This window comes from Acanthopagrus latus, chromosome 20, assembly GCF_904848185.1.
Source record: "Acanthopagrus latus isolate v.2019 chromosome 20, fAcaLat1.1, whole genome shotgun sequence".
NCBI lineage: Eukaryota > Metazoa > Chordata > Actinopteri > Spariformes > Sparidae > Acanthopagrus > Acanthopagrus latus.
Genome location: NC_051058.1, coordinates 9,042,796 through 9,065,308, shown reverse-complemented (window position 1 = coordinate 9,065,308; position 22,513 = coordinate 9,042,796). Strand labels below are relative to the sequence as shown.

The window sequence follows — 22,513 nt, the reverse complement described above, 5'->3', positions numbered from 1 at the left end:
CAGAGAGATGAGCGAATCAGATTACAGAATATTCCGCAGGACGTTTCCTTGATGACAGGGTCAACAATATGGCACTCTCCATGAGCTACAGAAATGCTACATGTATTAGCGCTAGTTGATGACCGTTTTTAATGTTTATGCTGTATAGTATATCTTACAGTCTGAAGCAGAGTGACTTTGTGAACTATCGTGCTCGTCAGCTGGCTTTAGATGACCTCTGTTAACGTCTGAACAGCGACCATGTCTGGGTCAAACGTGTGGAGTCGCAGTCGAGAGAAATTGAGACGCTTCCCCGAACTTTTTGCACAGTGTACCGAAGAGGTAAGTCGTGGCTTACTGATGGAAACTATGTGACATTCTGCGAACGTGCGAAGAAACTGGTTGACGTTTACATTCAGATTAGCTAGCTATGCCATTAAAGGACCTCATGTAAACATCAGCCATGCAGTTCACCATCTATTGCATTCTGCCCTCTGATGCTGAGGGGCCACACAGACACTTAATTAACTATGTTTTAAACTGGATTCATTGTTAATTTAAGTTAGTTAATGTAGATTGTTGCTTTGGAGTTGGTTGAGCTTGTTTGTCATCGTCCAATACAGGGTTGTACAGTGAAATGCAGCTACTTTTCTATGCTGCACAGACAGAAATTATAAGAATAAAATGGAAAAGTTAAAGGGGCACTATGGAAGAACTTTAGTTGAAAGAAAAATAAACAACCACAACAAAATCAACTGTGTGTGAAGAAATAGTGGTTTTGACATCATTGTGTCTATGGTTTGTGTGTCTTGGATATCTATTTAAGTTTGCATGCTAACCAGCTTGCATCAATAGCGCCTTTGCAAGCCCTAACACTATTCTGATCCCCAAGTTCCCAGACTGAACCGCTAGCCACACGGCTAACTGAGCTAACTGGCTAAGGGCTAGCTCTAGTTTATAGCAGTTAGCAGTCAGTCTGACGATAAGCCTCCCTCTGACTTATTTTGACGTATGAATTGTGTAAACCAATTACCTCAAAATTACAAAGTAAAGTAGATCATGAAACTTAAGTTATAAGAGACTGAAAAGCTTTAACATCTTAAAATTGTTAGTTTACTTATTGTAATTTAGAGGCATTCATTTTTGTTTTTTTAAAGTTAGATCACCTTGTCAGATTTTACAGTATTGTAGCTAGTGATGATTTTTTTTTTTTCATGTGTTTTTCCTCATCTCAGGCAGCGGTATATGGGAAGTGTGTTGCAGCCACCACAACAAGTAGACAGGAGCTGCAGAAGGACCTGTGTGCTAAGGAATTTCAAGCACTGAAGACCTGTTTTATAAATGCAGTAAGTGACAAGGACCCTCCCAGTGGTGTTACACAGTTGGGATAGATGATTATCACTGAAAAGTTTTTATTTTTTATTACAGGCCAAGAAGAAAGCCAAATGAATGGAACTGGTCCTGGCTTTGTTGGAGTGGACCAACCTCAACTGTCCAGTGAAGATGTTAAGTGCCAAGTGTTGACCTGCAGAGCTGGAAACATTTTATTATTATTATTATATCTTGATGATGATGCAACATGATCCACTAGGCACCGTCAATGAACTGATTCGGTGTGGTCTTTATTGACATGGATAGTGCATGTCACTGAAGCTGAGCAAAGCCATGTAGTAGTTTTAATTCTTTCACATGCAAGACTGATGTATTTCTGTTATGTGCAGAGGTGAATAAAAATCTAGCCGTTATCTGTTTCAAATGAACACAGACATGGCTGTCAGAGATGTTTTGTATTTATTTTTCTCAGCAAAATGTACAGAAATACAATGCACATAGAAAAATATCCATAATAAAAATAGCCTCTTGTACAAAGCAAAGGTCCAGCATGTGTTGAAGTGCCAATGGAAAAAGTAAATTCAGAGAAGTCTGATTACTAAGAAACACAACAACCATATTTTCTTTTGTAGAAACAGAAACAGGCATGTTCATATCTAATTTTCTTATAATTACTGTACTGTTTACAGTAAGAGATCCCGAGGAACAACACCACAAACATATTTTTGTTTTGATAAATTATCGTTGCTGCAGCATTTGGCTAGGAAGGCACTGATAATCTAACAAGGAAGAGATATTGAAGATGGAATGTTATGGACCCAGATGGATCGAGCTGCTCCATTGTCCACAGTTTATAAACAGTAAGGCTACACTATATACCTCATAGCTCCAGCATGGAGGTTGTATTCATTCAATTCCATTTGAAAGTGAACACACGTTACATCCAGTATGTGGTTAATGTTGGTTCAAAGAAACCTTAAACATGATCACAGAACACTTACAATATTTACATCTCAAAGTAACAGATAAGCACAAGTTGACCAATGCCTTAAAGGGACAGTTCACCCCAAAATCAGCAATACAAACTGTATTCTACCTCTTACCTGTTGTGCTACTTATGCTGTTTAAAAGGCAGATATCCTGACTGACGATATGTCCAAATTCTGACAACTCACACTGAAACAAACTAGATGGATAAATAGCACAACAGGTAAGAAGCAGAATATATATATTCTTCCTTCCTTTTTAATACAAAATCAGCACAGGAGACAATAACGCACAGATCCTACTGAGAAGCAGACTCTGCGAAGCTGGTGAAGAACAAGGAATCAAGGTGATTCAAATACAAACGTTAATATATTCGCTCCATAGAATTTGGTATTTGCATATACATTTCAATAGTTACCTCTTCAAATTCTCCCTCCGACTGACAAAAATAAGTTAATATTTACAAACACTTTGCTCTTTAATAGACTTTGGGTTATTCAGAGTACACAGTATCAATAGAGAGAGATGTTCCTCTTTGTCCATAACATTTTTTGAAGGCAAGAAAGAATATAAGGCAGCATTTTCACGGTCCACAGTATGAGAAGTTTTCTGCAGGTGTACTGTGTGTGTGTATGTGTGTGTCTGATGTGTGTTATTTTGCTCCCTTGTCCTCTGAAGCCTGCTTAATCTGCCGTGAGTGCACCATGGCCCCAGCCAGTAGCTGCTCCTCCAGGGCCGCGTGCAGGTCTGAGCCCCCCAGCTCCAGCAGGGGCTCCAGCCCCGGCATGGCCCTGGTCTCCTTTGGAGGCCCTCCAGCCTCTCTGGTCTCTCCGGGTCCCAGTGCCCTGCGCTTCCTCCTTAGATCCATCTCTCCCTGGTCCCTGGCCTTCTCGTGGGAGCCCTGGGGGTGAGCCCCGACTTTGACGGCCCTGTCTTCCACATCTTCTCCGGGGTCCGCCTGAGCGGCAGCTTTCTCTTTGAGGTCTCGTCCTCCATTCTTCAAAGCTTCGCCGTCTTCTCTCTCAGCCCCCTGTGCAACTTTTTTGGCTTCCACAGCTCGCTCCAGCTGGGCCAGCCTCTCTCGAGCCTCCTCCGCATTTTTCTCTTTCCTCGCTCTCTCAAGGATTTCATTGTCTGCTCTCTGGATCTCCTGCTGATGTCTCTCCTCGGCAGCTTTCCCCTGTGCAAGTTTCTCTTTCAGTGATCTCTCTTTCTCCAGCTCCTGCTTCTCTCGTTTCTCCCTTTCCAGCCGCTCCTTCTCCACTCGTGCCTGCACTTCTTTCTCTATCCTCTCCTTCTCCAGCTCCTGCTTCTCTCTTTTCTCCCTCTCCAGCCGCTCTTTTTCTAACCTTGCCTGCACTTCTTTCTCTATCCTTTCTCTCTCTACTCTTTCTAACTCCTGTTCTCTGGCCAGCTTTTCCTGTTGCTCCTTCTCCTGTCGTTCTTTCTCTAACCTCACCTGCACTTCTTTGTCTATCCTTTCTTTCTCTATTTTTTCTAACTCCTGCTCTCTGGCCATCTTCTCCTTTATCTCCTTCTCAAGCTGTTCTTTTTCCAGCCTTGCCTGAACCACTTTCTCTATCTGTTCATTTTTAAGATCATCAATTTTCTCCTTTTCTTTATCCAGGCTCCTTTCTTCATCTTTAAGTTGAGCAGCCTGATTATTCGGCGGTACCTCCGCATGATCATCAGGCTCTTTCTTTCCCAGCGGCACTCCCCTCGCCCCCAGCTGACTGTGCTTGTGGGATTCTCCTCCAGCCTCAACATGGCTGTCCTCCTTGTAAGGTGCTTTAGGAGCCGCGACCTCATCACCCTTATCCACAATCTGAGCTTCCTTCTGGGCCTGAGGCTCGACACCTCCGGCTACCTCCTTAGGTTGCTTCGGGTCTGAGGCCACTACTGAATCTTTGGCCTCTGCTGCTCCACCTTCCATCACCTCCAAGTGTTCCTGGAGGCCTTTCTCTGCCTCGCCTTCACCAGCAGCTCCTTAAAAGGTATAAACACTTTGTTAAATCAGTTTCTTAAATTGAACACAAGTGCCATATCTGCAAAAATAAAACATGGTGTGTATACGCACCTGCAGGTTGTTTCTGGTGGATTTCTTTGTGTTGCTCCTCTATGACAGCCAGCAGTTTCTCTTGCTGGTCGAGAAGTCTCTTCTGCTGCTGCTGCTGCTCCTTGATCACCTGCAGCAGCACGGCGTGGTCGAGCTGGCCCTCTACACGACAGAAATGTTCAATTAAAATAAGTCTATGAGTCTGAGATAAGTCAGAGGGCAATGCATTAGTCAAGAAGCTTAGTTAGGCTGGTGTGGGAAGGGAACGCAAATATTCCACTATGGCCACACACACACACACACACACACACACACACACACACACACACACACACACACACACACACACACACACACACACACACACAATGTTAGAGGGCAAGGTGAGTGGTTGGAGTCTAAACTGGCACATAATTTAGTGATATGACAAAAACACAATTATATGTACTGTGTATATGTACTGAGTGAATGACAGAGCATCAGACTGAGGGTAAAGAGAGGAGGCAAGATGGAATTCATACCTGCAACCAGCTTTTTTATCACTGTGATAGGAGTCCGGCAGAGACAGAAAGAAAAAAAAGCGTAAAAATGGAGAAGAGGAGAGAGAGGGCAAAGGTAAACAGAACAGAAGAAAAGTCAACAAAAGCCAAAAATGACTGCATAGTGTAACAAGCCAGGTCAAGAAGTAGGGGAAAGGAATGAATCTGTGCATCTCTGCTGTCTTTTACACCATTTGTGCCATCAAATACAGGCACCATAAGCAGATCCCAGAGATTACATAAGATCAACACAAGCAAACTGAGATGAAGAAAAGAGAGGCAGGGGCATAAACAGCATGCAGCAAAACACTGCACATTTACTACAACATTTACTCTTTCTTGCAACTTTTGAAAGCTCTGAGTGATAAAATGTAAAAAAAAAAACAAAACAAAAAAAACTTATTTTCAGCATCCGTGTTGCTCCCACATTTCAAAACGACAACACATGAACACACCCAAGTTAAAAGACATGAAGTGGAGGAGCACCTGAGGGCAGCATTACTGCCAGAGGACCACTGTATTTCATAAGCTTACACACCTTCCACACAAAGGTGCAGTTACATTGCATTCTGGTCAATGGAAGCTACCATCACTGGAAAAGCTGCTATCCGCACCTCATTTACGTAGCATACTTGCTCTATGATTGTTGACTTGTAAATAATTCAAACTTGTGTCCAAACTTTAATTTAGCTGGACAAGAAATATCTTAATGTAGATATATCTTCAAATCCTATTAATATTTGTGGAAAAAAAATCAGTGTTGTATCACTGTATGACACATCTGTAATGCAACTTGTAATCTACGATGATGAACTGGTGTTGATAACGTTTTCTTCTCCACTTACCATCCAACTTCTCATCTGCTGTGTCTTTGCCGTCCGCTGCTGGCGCCTCGTCTGCAGCAGGATGATGCTCTCCGTCTGGAACGGGAGCTGAAGGATCAGCAGATATCACATCAATGTTGCATTTACTGTTTTTCCATCCAGCTGCCTTAAACTACAGTTCCACAAGCCATAAATACTCACCTTTCCCTGCAGCCTCCGGAGCTTTAACCACATTATCATCTTTTCCCGCCGCAGCCTGATTTTCCACCACAGCTCCATTCCCTGCGAGAGGTTCTTTACCAGGATCAAGCTTGTTGGCCTCCTGCTTTTTGCCTGCGTCTCCAACTGGCTTCTCCAGCACCTCATTGGACAGGACTTCACCTCCACCCAAATCTACTTCCTCTTTCTTCACAACGGCCTCAGCGGGCTTTGGTTTCTCTTCAGCATTGCTGTCTTTTTGGTTCACCTCCACAGCCTGCCCTTGGTTGTCATCTCTTTTGGGTTTTTCCTCTCCTCCTGCAGCAGGAGCTTGATCCTTGTCCTCCTTCAGTTCTTCGTTGTTCTTTCTTTGGTCTACCATGACCTCGTCATGAGGGATAGGTGGTTCATGGCGATGGGCCTCCGCCTCTGGCACCGCAACACCTGGGTAAACAGACAGAAACATCACTGATTCTACAGAGTTCATTGAAAAAACAGTTAATTTTATATATTGAAGTGTGTTAACAGGTCTTGGAGAGAACTACTGCATATGTGAAGTAATATAAAGCCTTTTTTGTAAACAGAACAAGCTGCATCCAACCTGATAAATCGCCTCTAGTGATGTCTCTCAGTGGCTAATTTGCATTGTGGGTATTGTAGGCACCAGTTTTTGAAAAGCAAGAAGAATGTGTGAAATAAAAAAGGCAATATCTCTGATTCTGCTGTGTCATTCTAATCATTTGTTTTGAAATTGTCCATGAATTCAAAAGTGTTGTAGCAATGCAATGACAGACCAGTGAACTGCTTTTCAAAAGCAGCAGTAGTACTCCCAAAGACCTCTGATAGACGTACCCTTTAAGATTAAGGTAGTGGTTCAGTTTGCTTACCAGCATCGGGGCGGTCCAGCTGCACCTCTTCCTCCTTCCTCTTCTTGGGTAGTTCCTCTGGTCCTTTAATCTGGGGGGGCTCGACCCTGTCAACAGGTTGTACCTCCTTCACAGCTGGAAGGTCAGGCTCTTCAATCTCCACTGGCTTCTTGTTTACAGGGTTGTCTACACGCAAAAACACAAACCATAATCTGTTACAACGCAGAGTACTGCAACTGGATATCACCTCCACAAACATGTCAGATATCCAACATAGCCCCAAGATCCTTTGTGCTCCTTGTTTGGGCAAAACAACTATGTAAATTAGTTCTTAGTAACAGATTTATACATCCATAAAAACTAAGTTTTCACACCAAGATATTTTTAATTGTTGTTTAGTAATGCTTCTAGTGCTCTTTTTATTTGCCTTTGCTGTGTTCTTTTCCCCACACAGACAGTATATACAGTCAGTCTGAAAAATATGAGACGCATTAACGAGAGTAACGTGACTAAATCGAGAAACCGTAAATTCGACACCTCGTTTATTCCACTATTTTCTCTTGTCTGAGAAAAGTAAAGCGACTGTATTCCTATTTAATACTGGCCCTGACATCCACTCTTTATTTTCTGGTACAGCTGTGTTTATTGCACACATTAACTGCCGGCATTAAAATAATTTAACAACTCTGCATATGTGCTGCAGCAACACACTTGTTTGTAATTGATTCCACTGACTATTTCTCACGAGAGGATCCACTAGGTGGCAGCAAATACTGACAATGGCAAAGCTGATACAATTGGCGTGAAGTGAAGAGAAGAGAAGAGAAGAGAAGAGAAGAGAAGAGAAGAGAAGAGAAGAGAAGAGAAGAGAAGAGGAAACAGGTGTGTAAATCAGACCACATGTGTTTCATCTGGAGTAAAAATAAGGAAACAGTTCTGACTAAAAAAAGAAAGAATTACAAAGATTGAGCCTTTGCGATTAGGCTCAAATGGGGTAAGGACAAGAACTGGCACTAAAACCCTCTCCCCTTGTCTGCACCCCTCTTCCCTCGCCAAAACCATATCACCCTCTTCCCTTTATGCAGCTAGAGCTTGGAGGCATTTTATAGCTGCCACTGGAGATACAGGGGAGACGGGGGTGTAGACAATGTGTTTTGGGGGGAGGGGATGGCAGGAGAAATGAAACAGGGGTAGAGGGGTGGAGGAGAGAAATTACTTGAGTTTGAAGGGCATCACTCTCGCTCCATCAATGTCAAGCACTCAGCGCTGCTCTCAGATATTATCAAGAGGTTATCTCCTCACCTTAGCTGTCTGTCTATCAGTCACTTCGTCTGTCTCCATCTTTTCTTCTTACAGGGATGAAAGAAACCTTTTTGTGGCTGTGGCTTTGTGTTTCTAATTTAGTCTCATTGGCCCTTTACTGTGGCCTCATATACTCTTTATGTTGCCGTCTTTGGGTGCCGCGACTTTAGAAATAAACATGTCTCCCGTGCTTGTTGGTCCCTTTTGCATGAAATAATTAAATGCGGCACTGCTGTCCATTCTCAGACACAGCAGACAACCCTGGCTCCGGCCCGTTGAGGTAAATGTTTCCATGGATCATTAGTAAAGCACTTTATTCTACATCCCATCAAGTACATAAGTGCCAGCCATTAGTGCATGCTGTGATCTTTACCGTGCAGTTCAGGGAGGTCCGGTAGCAGCAGGTTGTTCTTGTCGGGTGCTGGTGGAGGAGGAGCTTGGACCCTGGTGCCGGGACTACGGGCCGAAATTGACAGGGTGGTAAAGGTGCTGACCAGCAGGATGCCCAGACCAACCAAAAGCACGAGCTACAGAATAGAGAAAGAGAGGGAGAAGCACAACAGGTCAGAAACAATGAATAAACCTTTTTTCAAATGATTAAGACTGTTAAATATGACTATATCACCTGAGCAATGATGCCATTCTTCTGGATCTTTCTGTATATGAGAGCTGGGCATATGAAGCAGATGAGGCTGCCCATGGTGGCACCAGTCAGACCCAGAATAGTTTCCACTAAAGAAAGAAAGGGAGAGAAAAACAAGCATTACACCTTGCGATTCTGGAGAGCAGGGACTCCCACGGGTACCTGTTCCCTAGTGGGTAATTCTGTGATAATAATAGCAGTAATAAAACCTGATGAAATAATCTCATCTCATCTCTCTCTTGCTAGATAACAATTGTGAATGAAAAGTTGTAACAATTTGCTTAAGATAGAAGATAAACGGTTTAAAAAGCTGATAATTAGTTGATATGGCTAAAAGAAAGGGATAAAAGTTTGAAAGATCTTCCCTCTCAAGTCATAGTAAAAATAGAAACATAACCTTAATGATGACTACAATATCTATGCGAAACATTATAACAATATTCACTTTTTGTTATCTTACCCAAAAGCCACATTAAAATCAATTAAAATAAACACATTTGTAAAACAACAGGTGGTGCTGAAGAATGGGTATTGATGGAAAAAAAAAACTCACTTCCCCATATATACTGTATATCTTCATTACTAACTCCATTCACATCTTCCTCTGCCATTCATAACCGGCACCCGCCCAGCCCCAGGCTGCCATCCATGGCACCCTGCTCCTGGCAGTAGCAAGCCCTGGCCCCACCCCTGTCTCTGTGGACCAGGCCGGCTGGGCGTCGGGCCTGGAAGCCCATCGTTCATCCAGAGGACGGACACCATATTGTCTCCCTCAGATTTAGTGTCCATTCTCCCCAGGGTCCTTACCTCCCTTCTCCTCAGTCTATTAGTCTGATTAGATACACAAAGAGCCGGCCAAACGTGCTTTGTGTTTGTGTGTGTTTGTGTGTGGACCCAATCAAAAGTTTAATAAACAGCCACCATATAAAAGGATGAATAAAACATAAACTCATGCTAACCTTTACATCTCCACCTTTTTGGAGTCGTTCCTGAGAGGGACGGACAGACTCAAAGAACTTGACGGGGAGCCAATATTGGTGTGTACATGGATGTGTGTGTGTGTGTGTGTGTGTGTGCGCGCGCGTGTTGAGAGAGACTGGGAGAATAATGGCCCTATCTTCCCGTCTGCCCGTCTAAAAGGAGATAAAAGTTAGGGCCCTGATTTAAGGACTGTGTTAGAGTGTGACAGTCACTGACTCATAAAGTCACATTCACACACGTCGTAAAGCTCCCCAGCTACTCCGCCCACATAAAGGAACACATGCACCTTAAAGACCTGCAGTCAGCGAGCACACATACAGTTTCAATTCGTGTCTGATTGTTCGCACACATACACAGGACGTACCGTTTGGGATAAGAATGCCTCCCAGCATGGTGCCGAACACAATGCAGAGGGTGATCGCTTTGAAGCGCAGAGGAGGCATGTATCCCCCGGCAGCAAACGTCCCATCCTTCTGCTGTAAGACGGAAACAGGGATTAAAATGAGCGAAAATAAATGAATTAAATCTGAAGAACTTGTATCCAAATCTTCAAACCATCTGCACTCCCCGTACAGCTGGTTTACCACTAACACTTGCGCTCACCTGCTGCTCAAAAAGCATGGTGTTAATGGCCTGACGGCAGGGCAGGATCATCATGGGGAATCCGACAGCGACGGACATCATGAAGCCAACGCGGATCATCTCCGTCACAAGGTTGGATGGGAAGTTCATCAGCACGTTGCCAGCGATGTTCTCCGTGAAGCTGACGTACCCAAAGAAACCGACCTGGCTCAGAGAGAGGTGGAGGCAAGCGAAATATGGAGATGTGAATGTGTAGAAGTTCCTCAGTTGAAACTGTGTACACATGAATAACATCTGCTGTGCTGTCTGATGGAAACATCGCCTTCCAAAACACTCTTAATGCCAGTTTAGAACAACAAAAGACCAATTTTACCACCGACACAGGCATAAAAGGTGTTAGAGTTCTCACAAGAAAGAACAGATTTCATTAACTTTTTTGGCGTCGATTTGAAGGCTTTTTTCAAAAAATCAGGAGGAGCAGACTGTAATAGCTCAAGGTTTCCATGTGACAGCACTGACAGTGGCAAATATAGTGAGTCCAAAATGTCAGAGGCTGGAAGTGTGTACTCCACTCACAGTGATGTAGAAGATGGTGACTACGTTGAGGGCCGAGGTAAAGATGGTGCTCATGCGCTTGACGGAAGGCTCGTCCAGGCTGTCGTAGGTCGGCAGCACCTGTCTGTGAGATCCAAGCAGCCCAACAACAAAACAATCTGCGAGCTGAATGACACAAGACCACATCTGCGCTGCTGTTGTTGTGTATTCATGTGCTGTCTGGACTGTCAGATACACAACTTTTGCTCTGAGATGTGGCACTCCCACATCTATCAGGGAGAGTCAGGGGAAAGTAGTCTCCCGGTTGTTACATGAATCGACAGAGTTGGGATTTTTTTCTGCAAACTGCTCTGTAGATTTCTTTAATGTGCAGCCATATGGAGGCCCATTTGTGCCACTCAATTTGATGCATTACTGATGACAGTCTTACACCGTTTAAACTTTAATGGACTAAACAAGCAAAAATAAATCACTTGTCTGAGTTGGATGGTGACAAGGACATGAGGAGAGAGATGCATCATTTGATTATGAAGATTTATATTGTCTACAAAGCTGCAGTCAGATCTCCTGTTTGTCATTAATGCCTACTCACAAATGTAAATTTCCACATTATCTGCATTCTTTGCTAATAAATGTCAGTCACTGCTATCTTCTGCAAAACGTGCTCCAACATAAAAGTCATACAAGCAAACTAAGAAGCTATGTATAACTTGCTAAAATCTATAATATCATAATGGCTAATCCTCATGCTGGAGGGTCAGGTGACAGATTGTGTTAAATGGACATATGATATTGTATTTCATATTGATTGTAGGCACCTGAATTGAATAAAATTTAAATTGTATCATGGTAATGATATTTATGATATTGGCCAATACTGTACCCCCATCCAATGAATAGATATCATATTGTATCGTGATAAAACTGGTGATTTACACCCCCATTATCACTGACGATGCATTTTGGTCATTTTGCTAAGGAGGGGGACTGTGTCCCCCCTCAAATTGCCGACTGCCTATGGGTGATAATAGTCAAAGCTGACAGTTTTGACCAAAAAACAGCTGAGAAATAGTTTGAAATTAACAGCCGAACATCCCTACCCAATGGGAAAAGATCAACTTAAATTTAATTACATATGTTTGTTTTTCACTTGCTCGTGTACTTTGTTTGCTTCAAATCCTTCTTCACCATTTATCAAATAACTGTTAAACTATAATAATTACACTAATTGAACTGATAAGAGGTGGAATTGTGCTGCAAATTATCAATTGACTGCTTTCCACAACAATGTGCAATGTAATTTAGAAGCCTTTAGAGCATATCAACAAGTGTTGTGTGTCTGTAGGTACGTCTGACATGCACATGAATGCATCAAGTTTTTCAGCATGTGGATTTTGTTTCATATTATGAATACAGTATAATAACAGTTGTTTCAAAATGTTTTAATTGCACACGAGATGGGAGTCATGTGATGGCAGTGGGGCTGAGGTGTGTCGGAGTGTGTGTGTGTGTGTGTGTGTGTGTGTGTGTGTGTGTGTGTGTGTGTGTGTGTGTGTGTGTGTATGTGTGTGACACAGAATGGGTGACAGTAGTCAAGGCTGGCTGAGGTTGTACCTAAGACTTGCCTGTGTGTACGCCCAGGTACCTATCTCCTGTGCTGTGTGGAGCGGACCATCCGCACATTACCCCATGGATTTACAGGCTTTATATATAACAGCGAGTGCCTGGCAGGTTTTAGAGCATTATAAACTTTCCTGGCAGACTCTTTGTGCTCGCCTCCTCTCTTCCTCTCTCCCTCGCCCTCTTATATGTGTGAGAGGAAGAAACAGAGAGAAGAAATGAGAGAGAGGGAAAGAAACCATAACTTTCTCGGCCTCTTTGCCCGTCTCTCTTTCACACACTCTGGTTTTATGAGCCAGCACTGTCCCGTGGTGCTTTTTCTTGACGCTTGTTTAATCCGCAAACCAGTAAATCTCAGAGCCAAGGTTAAATAAAACGGCATATCGTAAGTGCGGAGCTAAAGCATCTAATGGTCACTCAATAGTCCCGACTCAGAGGCTAATGTGTTTTTGCTTTAACGCTGCCCTTAAATGGAGGAAATATGACGGAGAAGGTCTTCAAAGCAAACGTGGGGGAAGTGTGCATGTGTGTTGGGAGGGCTCGAGTGTGTGCTGGAGATAATATCATTAACTTGGAGCTGAAAGCATGCTGACGGTAGCATCACAGAGGGACATTTTCGCTGCACGTGTTTTTCGTATGTCCCTCTATTATGAGCTAACTGCTCTTCACTATTCAAAGAGCAGCCAAAAAACAACGGGGCCAGCTCCCATCCCGACATAATGGTGATGTTAAGTAATGTTTTAACTGAAAGTAAACACATTTCATGAATGTAATAAAAATCCAATGTGCTGAGAGCTGTTTAATCAGCATGTGAATACATCAGTGTGTGTCTGTAAGATGGCGGTGGTCCAATGTGTTGATTAGTGGTTTGGCTTAAGCTGCCTGCTGCCTAACGGAGCGCTCGCCTTGCTCGGCCTGACCACAGGCCAAGAAATCGCCTTGCCAAATATCACTCAGCGCCACTAGTAGGAACCTGACGCACAAAAGGCACAAGCATAAACACACAAGAGTGCACACTTTCTTCCTCCCTCTAACATGGGCACACCTCACTTGCTAATAAAAGCGCTCGACATATCGTAATGTTCTGTTGGCTTCGTGCGATTACATTAATTAAAGTCTCGTTTCAGTCTCAAGGCTACAGTCACCCACTCCAGCCACTTACCTCACTCTCTCTCACACACAAACAAACCCATACAGTACCACCACCCAAACATCTGGCTCCTAATGACCTCACCACAACACCCCCTGCATCCTTGCCCAGTGCTGCGTTCAAATCAAAGATAAGCAGACCTTCTACCGCTTGACTCAACGCAAACCCAGAGCAAGCAGCAAAGCTCAAAGGCCAGGAAAAAAAAAAAGTGCGGTGACAGAGCATGCAGATGGACGACAATGGAGAGATGAAAAAGTGAAGGTGCCCTGATTAAGTTATGAGAAGTGACACAGAGTAAGTGTAGAGGTCAGCATGGGATGTTACGCATGGAAAAAAGCATTAAAACATTCTTCGCTCCTGGTAAAGAAAATAAACTCAATGTATGTACAGTATTTGCCACACTAGCAGGGTCAGCAAAGGGCTGGGCAATATGGCTTTAAGAAAAGGTAACAATACAAGATATTTATCTTGATATTTTCTTCTCAAAAGTATCACACTATTTTTGACCAAACATCTTGATATAAGTATTGTAACAATATGGTAGGGGTGACTATTTGTATTTTCGCAAGATGTTAAAAGATCATATTGATCACTTTTTTATGACGACAATTTTTTTTTTCTGCAGAGCTTGTAGAAAGGTGCAGGATAAAAATCGCTTTACCCTAAAAACATTCTTATGAGTATGAATCAATAATTTTAAAATGTAGTGTCCAAAATAATTGTTTTGTTTATGTATGTGTAAGAATTCTGACTGCTGGGTCTAGTTACTCACAAGATTTGTCAGCCAACAATATAACACCACTGGTTTCACGAGGTATCTGTGTTCTTGGTCGTTGCGAGTCAGTGGAGTTCTACAGTATGCACACAGCAGCGTGTACTGCCCTAATGTAAGCTTTATGTTAGTAACATTAACAGGGTGTGGATGTAGTGGCCAAGAGCATAAAGGCAAGTATCAGAACGAGTAGAACAGTTAAGAAAATAACAGCACTTTACATTAATGCAGCCTTTAAAACCAAGAAAGGAAAACACTTATGCACTACTGAACGCTGATAATTTTTCTTGCGGTGTATTGTCATTGTAATTTATGTGACATTTAAAAGTCCCTCGACAACTTTTTGACGTTTAATTCATATCATATGAGACAACAAAAGCACTAGTGTGGTCACAAAGCAGTTTCAGGTTAATTCTTGCGACGGCGGACCTAACTGGAACAGAAACAGATGAGCTGACTGTGAAAGGCACATTAGCAAATAAGCAGTGCAGAAACTGGGTCTAGAAATGCCTCAGTAACGACCTCATCTCCACCACAAATTTGTCACAAACTCACCCCAAACCCTCCACTGTGGCTTATAACGGAATGACGCCAGTGCACATGCAATAATTGGGATGTTTGCTCAATTTCTACATGCAGCAATGAAAGATTCAATTCACTGCAGTTTAGGACATTTTGAGCATCGTCCCACCACATGATTTTAGGACTACTGTCAGATTTTCCATATTCTCAGTCTTGTTTCGAGTCCTGTTTGACGCTGGTTGCATTACGTGCGGGTGGAGGGGCGGGTGGAGTACTTACGACTGACAGGCGAAGGCCATGCCACAGATGGGGAGACAGCGAAACACACCCTCCCAGCGCACCACATTGACCTGCTCTAGCCACCAGCCGCTGAGCAGCCCGTGTTTGAACGAGGACAGCACCATCTGAGGGGGGAAGGAGGGGGAGGAGGGAGGGGAGGTTACGGCCCGATCCAAATGAAGACACGTTGGGGGGAAGAGCACGAAGAAGATGAGGGGATGGAGGGGGGCTGCACCCATGCTGACGGCTCACAGACAGATAATGAAAGTAATGAATGAGGGATGAGGGGGGAAACCAGAGAAAATGAAGAAACAACAAAGAGACATGACAAGAAATCCCACACTGAACTAAAAACCTGTCACGACGGACAAAATTGAGCAATGAAGGTGATACGTTATGAATCAAAGTGAAATCCTAAATTTGAGAGGAAAATAAAAGTCTTACAGAAGTGTAATCTGGACACAAAGCACCCCACAGGTTTTGATCAGCATGCGTTTCCTACGTCTTGCTCCTTTAAGTCCCGGAGGACAGCAGAACACTCTGTCACCCTCCAGCCTCCGACACCCACACCCAGGCTGCTTATCCTGGGTGTGGGGCGGTGGTGGGAGGGCTGCAAAAATCATGATTTCATTTCAGCATGTTGCACTCCTCTGCCTTTTTACTACTGCCACCAAACACACACACACAGACACACACACAGTCACAGAGCACAAATGGCTCAGACCAAAACCCGAATTAAAAAGGGAAAAATGGGGATGACTGAGAGGAGAGGGTGAAACGTACAGGTAGGCGGGAGGGGGGGTGTAAGGAGCGTAAAGTTGCAGTGGGAACATCAGGCTTCCTTCACTCTCCACCCCCCCGCCACTGCCCTTACGGTGGTGTTATTGTGGGGGTGGTTTCCTTGGTTTACTTACGGGTGACAGCAGAAGGTTGTGGCGATAATGGGCAGGCACTGAATGACGCCCTTGAAGCGCCACAGGTGAACCCGCTCCACCCAGGAGCCCGAGATTATGCCGTAGCGCAGAGACGACAACACTATCTACAGCACCGGCGACAGAAACAACAGTGGGAGCAAACAAAGAGGTGCAGAGGAGGAGGAGGAGGAGGAGAGATGATCGAGGAGAGTGAGAGGAAAAAAAAGCAATAAGCAGAAAGGAGTAGGATGAAAGGAGGGAGGGAAGGAGGGAAGATACATCACTGTTAGAGGGTTAGGGGTCTGGACTAGGCCGGGCCTGGTTCTGAAGCCAGACACACACCACACCAACGCTCCAGGTTATGTATATCGCCATGCTACGATCATCACATCGCACAAAGACACTGTAAACGGCAGTGAGGAGTCTGTGAAAGCAGCACTACAGGTCAGTAAAACAGAACACTTAAAGAGTAAAATGAGCTGAATCACATCAGGCAGAAAACTGCTGCTGGACACACTTCAACCTGTAGCTTCAGTCAGCTGTGAGAGGGCTGTGTGTTTTTAGTGCTGCTCGGTGTTGTAACAGATATACTTCAGTGGCTTGTGTGAATACTCGTAACAAGGGTATTAATACATGTTTATCAGAGGTCACAAAGTGCTCCATGTTGTACAGGTGCCTGTTTTGACTGAACTGTGGACGTGCAAACACGTGCACCTCTGTGCCAAGTTTGAACTTGTACAGAATTGAATAGTCCACTAACTAATTACTGTCATTCACCAATATGTAAAATGTCACACATATGCTGGGTCCAACTGCTACCATGTGAGAATTTGCGACTATTCCTGGAATTTGAATATATTTGGGTTTTCGGGTCTGTTCGCATGAGGAGAAAGCTTGTTGTTAATTATGTGGATGATCAAAACAGTGCATGTGTGATTGACAGTAGACAGGAGGGGAAGAGTGAGGGCTCAGCTAGTTAACTGATCGTGGATGGCGTCGCTCTCGAAGAAGAATTAAAACAAACATAAAAAAGTATAAACTGCCTAAATGGGTTACTAGATATATTTCGGCGGCTTGTTATATATCTGGGTGAGGTTCCAGAATAAGCTACAGTACATCCCAAATTTTGCAGGAGCCACTGTGAAGCTGCTAATCAATGATGATTGATCGAGCAGTATGTAGAAATAGAAATGACACAGGACTTACGATCGGAGAACAAATGTGCACACCGCAGCTGGCCTAGAAACTGTAATGTGATATTACAAATCACATCACATAAATGTACAAAAAGCATCTGACATATTTATATCTGGCAACAAATGTGCAAATATATAAAGACAATTCCCTAAAGTTGCAACTCCTTGTGATTAAGTGCTGTTGAATATCTGACCTCTATTTACTTTGCACTTGCAGTGCTTAAAAAGTCTCTAGTGGCCACTTCCAAGCAGTGCCTCCTTCCCAAGGGGAGAGTCTTTGTTTCAGCTTATAAAGAGCAGAGCAGCAATTGTTTTCTGCTGGATGTGATTTAGAGTGAATTTGCTCTTTTAAAAAAAACAAAAAAAGAGGAGCAAGGCAATATTGTGTCGGTGAGGAAGACATAGTTCTGTACAATGGAGCGAATAAGGAAGAATTTACACAGAATACAACAAAATAACATTTATCCAAACAATATTTTGGCAATCAAATATGTTTCAAGTTAAAATAGAGAGCAGCATGAATGTAGTAATTATTTGCAACATGTGTTTGGGATGGAAGACGTGCATTAAGAGCACATTGGCTGCAGAATCAACACAGCAAATTTATTATCAATTGCTGTAATCTCACACAGGTTAGATGAGTTTGTATCAAGACATTTAAATCCATCTGAGCTCCATTTACTTTGAACTTTTACATTTCTACATTTCTTACATTCTAACTAATACTTTATATGTTCACCTTGACTGCATACCTGAAGTAACTTTCCATTGCAGTCTTTTTATAATCGTTGCATGGAATGTAGTGGTCTATGTGCTGGTGGGCTCACCGTGAACATGAAGAGAGTGTAGAACATGAGAGCCATCGCGGAGAAGGACTGGATGGAGGACATCATGTTCCGCTGCAGACTCAGAGGGAGGACGATGAACAGAGACACGGCGATGAGCAGCAGCACGCGAAAACCGAAGGTCACCTTTAGGGGACAGCGTCATATGAAAACAAAACATTGTTTCTTAAGGACACTAATTAACTGTTTTGCCATACAGTAAAGTTGATGATTGCAGTGTGGTGGAAACATAGGACTTGATTATAATATTGTTCAGAGATACTCAGATATACAGGGATGAATGTAGCAAATACTGATCTCAAACCTGTAAACCTAACAGCTGAGCGAAGAAATTTGAGCCCAGATCAGCTATAACAACGTAGAACGCGATACAGGTCCCCAACATCAAACCGATCATACTACAGAGGGAAAAAGAGGGGAAAGGTGAAAACACAGTTATTATCAGTTTACATGATTCTTGTAAAAAAAACCAAACATCCACAATGTTTTTTATTTGTAAAAAATCAAGTCATAATACTTTAAACACAGCAGAGAATGTGTCGTGAATTAATAATGAGACTTGCCTCGTCTCCACAAGTGTTTTTCCTGGTTTCCCGTAAGCATGGAAGGCTGCAGAGAAGAGAGTGACGTCAGTGTGAACGATATGCAGACTGACAGATGGCAGTGTCCTAAAAATAGTTTCTGCTATCCTAATATCTCTCAATACCTATCAAAGCACCACCACTGTGCTTATTCAAGATGTGTGCTACAGTAGAGCATTGTAAACTGGCAATAGAGATGTTTTTTGCTTCAACGTATCATTATGAAGTAAATGTTGACTGCACAATGTAACTGTTATAGAATAATGACACCATCTGAGTTAAGATCGGTTCCCTATAAACTTTGCTTTCACTCTGTTATTTTGACTTCCGCTGTCCACAAAATCTCCGGGAAAATGAAGGCTGACTGGTGACCCAGTCAAATTGTCTTTTTTTAAAAATATGCTTTCATGTCTCTATTGTGAAGGACCTCACATTTCTTCCTGTGTTACTGGTAGTTGCGACTCTGAGGAAAACAGAAATGTTCCAGTTGTCTTTGTGACTGTGGTGCCAACAATAATACCACTTTGAAAAAGGCTAGGAGCTGGGAAAGTTCCACTTTAAAATCAGCATGTTTATCATCATTGTGGGTGAAGGTGCGGTTTCTCCCACTTATGTTTGTTTAAGTGACACTGTTTTATCTGTCTGTACAGTCATGCGGGTATCACTGTTACAGCAAAACACACACTTCTTCCTCAACTCTAGGAAAGACAGTGTATCTGTTACTGTCAGCAAAAAGGAACACAGATGATTCCCTGTACAACATATAATTTATCTGCAAAATTGTAACATTCATTTAAAATGACACTCATTACTACTTCAACTCACCCAACCCTGCATAGGTCCTCCTTTTGGTGTTGCTTGCTGTGTGCACCAGAAACATGCAGGACTTATGAGTCATCCACGAGCAGAAGAACAACAGGAGAGTTCCTAGCACAATCCCGCACTGTAAAAAGACAGAGGGGCACTTAATAATGTGCTCTATTAAATTCTGCGTTCAACATGACCTTGATTAAGTCATGATGCCCTGGCTAGGATTCAAACTGGAATCGTACTAAACTAACTTGATTACAGTCAGTCTTTAAACGTAATTACAACACCAGTCCAACAGGGAAACACACTGTAAATGCACAAAATAATTTGACTCAAGACAGGTGTGTGAAAAGGAAAAGACTGGGAAGATATGCACACACACACACACACACACACACACACACACACACACACACACACACACACACACACGATGATGTAACAACAGAATGGCTGGCTTATCCATGTACAAGATATCCACAACTTAAAATACAGAGAAGAGACATAACATTTATCCACATCTGAAACTGAAAAAGAAAGTTAAATACATTTCACCCAGACTCCTTATCTTAGGTTCCCTTTCTACATAAATAACACACAAATTTTGAACTTGCAGTTTACTTGTGTACACTTTGTTTCATAGTCACACACAACAAAGACAGAGAGAAAGTGTGGCAGGAAGTGGGCTGACAAACTTGACAGCCCATTTGTTCCTAAGACCAGACTGTGATCACAATGACGTTAGGACTGAATGTATGAATACTCCTCCCTTTTAACCCTGTTTTGTAGAGGTTGGAGGGGAATGCCTCGCACAAAGTGTTTAGCCCAATGATGTCTTTCTGCAAAGACAGACGGTTTAAAAACAATTTTAGTATTTGTGCCTAAACCTGTAAGACAATTAATTAAAAGACTGATGCAGTCATTCAACATGCCGAGATAGTGTTTATGTTCAACCGAGCGTCCATCGATATCATGAGGAAGTTGTCTGGCTTTTACAATAGCACAGTCACTTATTAGGTAAATTTCCCTTCACAGTGATGTTCTAGTATGATGAGGGCATAAACACAGCAAGATTAAAATGAAGCACAGTCATCAAGCTGGTTGAATCATGTTGTGTTACACCAAAGGTTTTTTTTTTTTTTTTTTACATTTTGCGTTTCTATGTCTTCATTGATGTTTACTGAGTATTAGAAACGCCTATATGCAAAAGTCAACATCAAACAACATCTGACTGTTTATGACATCATTTCAATGAATCATGACAAAGTGAAGCATGATAATTTCTACTTGAGTGAAAACCTCTGTGCTGTTGATGAATTCAGTGATGATGTATTGGGGATGAAATCATGCCAGGGGTTTTTATTATATACAGAATATTTAATCAGGTCGTTATAGGGCGTGTACAGCCACATGTGTTTCCTGAAATGCAACTAGCAAACAGTATATAATGCAAGACAAAGGAGATCCAGCTTGACAAACTACAACATCATTGTATTGGTTGCATGTGAATGCATTATATTAATATCGGCCTATTATGACTTGTATTAAAACAAACATTGGTCATTCTGTATACGTGAACGTCCACTGACTCTGTTGCTCATGTGTTAAATACAGAATATACTGCTACTTTGGTGAATAATCTAAAGAGCTACTCCTGCCGCTGTGTACAGTCATCACATGGGGGACGCGTTCAGGGACGGATGAGTGTCTGGGAACCATTTATTTCCACATTCGCGAGTACGCGCACTCGGCCGCAGGTGACCCACCTGTTTGAAGCAGAAGGGCATGGTGAGCACGCTCACTCCGACGATGCTGTTCACCACGTTCATGATAAGACCCCAGTTGGACGCCGTCATTTTGAGCCCCCTTGTTGACAGGAAACCCCCTTCGATAAGAAAAATGTCAAACGACACGTCGACAGCAGCTCATTGAAGGTGCACGGTGCAGTTTGACCGTGTGCCTGCCTCGGGGCGGAGGGGACTGGGGGACTATATTCCGGGTGTGTTTTTCTGACTCCTCCGCCGATCAATGACGTGGCGCTCTGGGAGAAAACACAAGAGACAACAACTGAGTTTGATGTTCGACTCGCCTGAAGCTTTCGTCATTCTGTAAAACACACACTAAACAAACAGAAACACGAGTATAAACTATATTACCGCACTAAAATCAGTATTTTCGCTAGCAGGCAAACGCTGCTGTTACAAACATCCGTGAACCGTTAGTAACGTTACTTTTTCACCTTTCTCCTCGACTTCAGCGCCTCCGCCTCGCTGGCCTGTTTACGTTATCATCGGTAGTTTCCTCACACAGAACGGTCATATGTCGTTGAAAACCGCGTCTTGGTTTGAGTGTGTTTACACGCTACAGGTTAGAAGAAACTCTGTGTAGGATTACGATGTCAAAACCTGGGTGTTCTTTCTGAAAGCGTATCCAGGAAGTGGGGACTGTAGTCGAGGAAGTGACCGAAGACAACACGGCGCGCTGCTGTCAGACTGCTGAAAGACTCGGGCGCCCACTAGTGGTCACATGAGGGACATGACTCTGGTACCATTAGTTGTACTTGTTTGCTTCTAGCATGTTCACCGTTATTCTCATATTTTCTTAGGAACTCCCTGTAGCCATGTACTTTAGTTGAGTATTTACTTTTAATGCTACTTAAATTAAATTATACTCCACCACAGTTAAGTACTGTACTTTTTACTCTTTACTATACCTACAAATTACTTGTCAGAAGATTTTACTTTAAAAAAACATGTGATAACCTTGGAAAATACAATGTAAAGGATTAAATGTTTCAAGCTTTCAGCTTTTGACCTCTAACACAAACAGTCTCTGCTTATGGCCTTTGTCAAAGTAACCACTAACTACAGTTATCAAATAATTGTAGAGGAGAAAAAGTGCTAATTTGGCTCTACAGTGTGGTGGTAGAAAATAGAAATACTGAAGTAAAGTACAGTACTTGAGTAAATGCATTTAGTCA

General features: G+C 42.8%; 2 protein-coding genes across 4 annotated transcripts; one reads left to right on the top strand and one right to left on the bottom strand.

The window, feature by feature from the left end:
• Nucleotides 1-47: 47 nt before the first annotated feature.
• On the top strand, nt 48-1,555 carry ndufaf8 (NADH:ubiquinone oxidoreductase complex assembly factor 8). The gene is made up of 3 exons (XM_037080682.1): nt 48-321; nt 1,215-1,325; nt 1,408-1,555. Exons 1-3 carry the CDS (start codon nt 241-243, stop codon nt 1,426-1,428), a joined length of 213 nt encoding a protein of 70 aa, XP_036936577.1. The 5' UTR covers nt 48-240; the 3' UTR covers nt 1,429-1,555.
• A 196-nt stretch (nt 1,556-1,751) lies between these two features.
• slc38a10 (solute carrier family 38 member 10) lies at nt 1,752-22,008 on the bottom strand. Of its 3 annotated transcripts, none has more exons than XM_037080678.1 (18): nt 21,773-22,008; nt 21,300-21,574; nt 19,549-19,666; nt 18,706-18,751; nt 18,447-18,540; nt 18,125-18,268; nt 15,188-15,312; nt 10,866-10,968; nt 10,311-10,493; nt 10,072-10,183; nt 8,709-8,815; nt 8,457-8,610; nt 6,803-6,967; nt 5,919-6,359; nt 5,739-5,825; nt 4,876-4,896; nt 4,376-4,516; nt 1,752-4,284 (listed from the first exon to the last, which is right to left on the bottom strand). In XM_037080678.1, exons 2-18 carry the CDS (start codon nt 21,387-21,389, stop codon nt 2,951-2,953), a joined length of 3,465 nt encoding a protein of 1,154 aa, XP_036936573.1. In that variant the 5' UTR covers nt 21,390-21,574; nt 21,773-22,008; the 3' UTR covers nt 1,752-2,950. The 3 variants fall into 3 exon arrangements, with proteins under 3 accessions (XP_036936573.1, XP_036936572.1, XP_036936574.1); XM_037080677.1 differs by lacking the exon at nt 15,188-15,312 and adding an exon at nt 16,102-16,226 and having other exon boundaries at nt 21,773-22,007; XM_037080679.1 differs by lacking the exons at nt 4,876-4,896; nt 15,188-15,312 and adding an exon at nt 16,102-16,226 and having other exon boundaries at nt 21,773-22,006.
• Nucleotides 22,009-22,513: the final 505 nt, after the last annotated feature.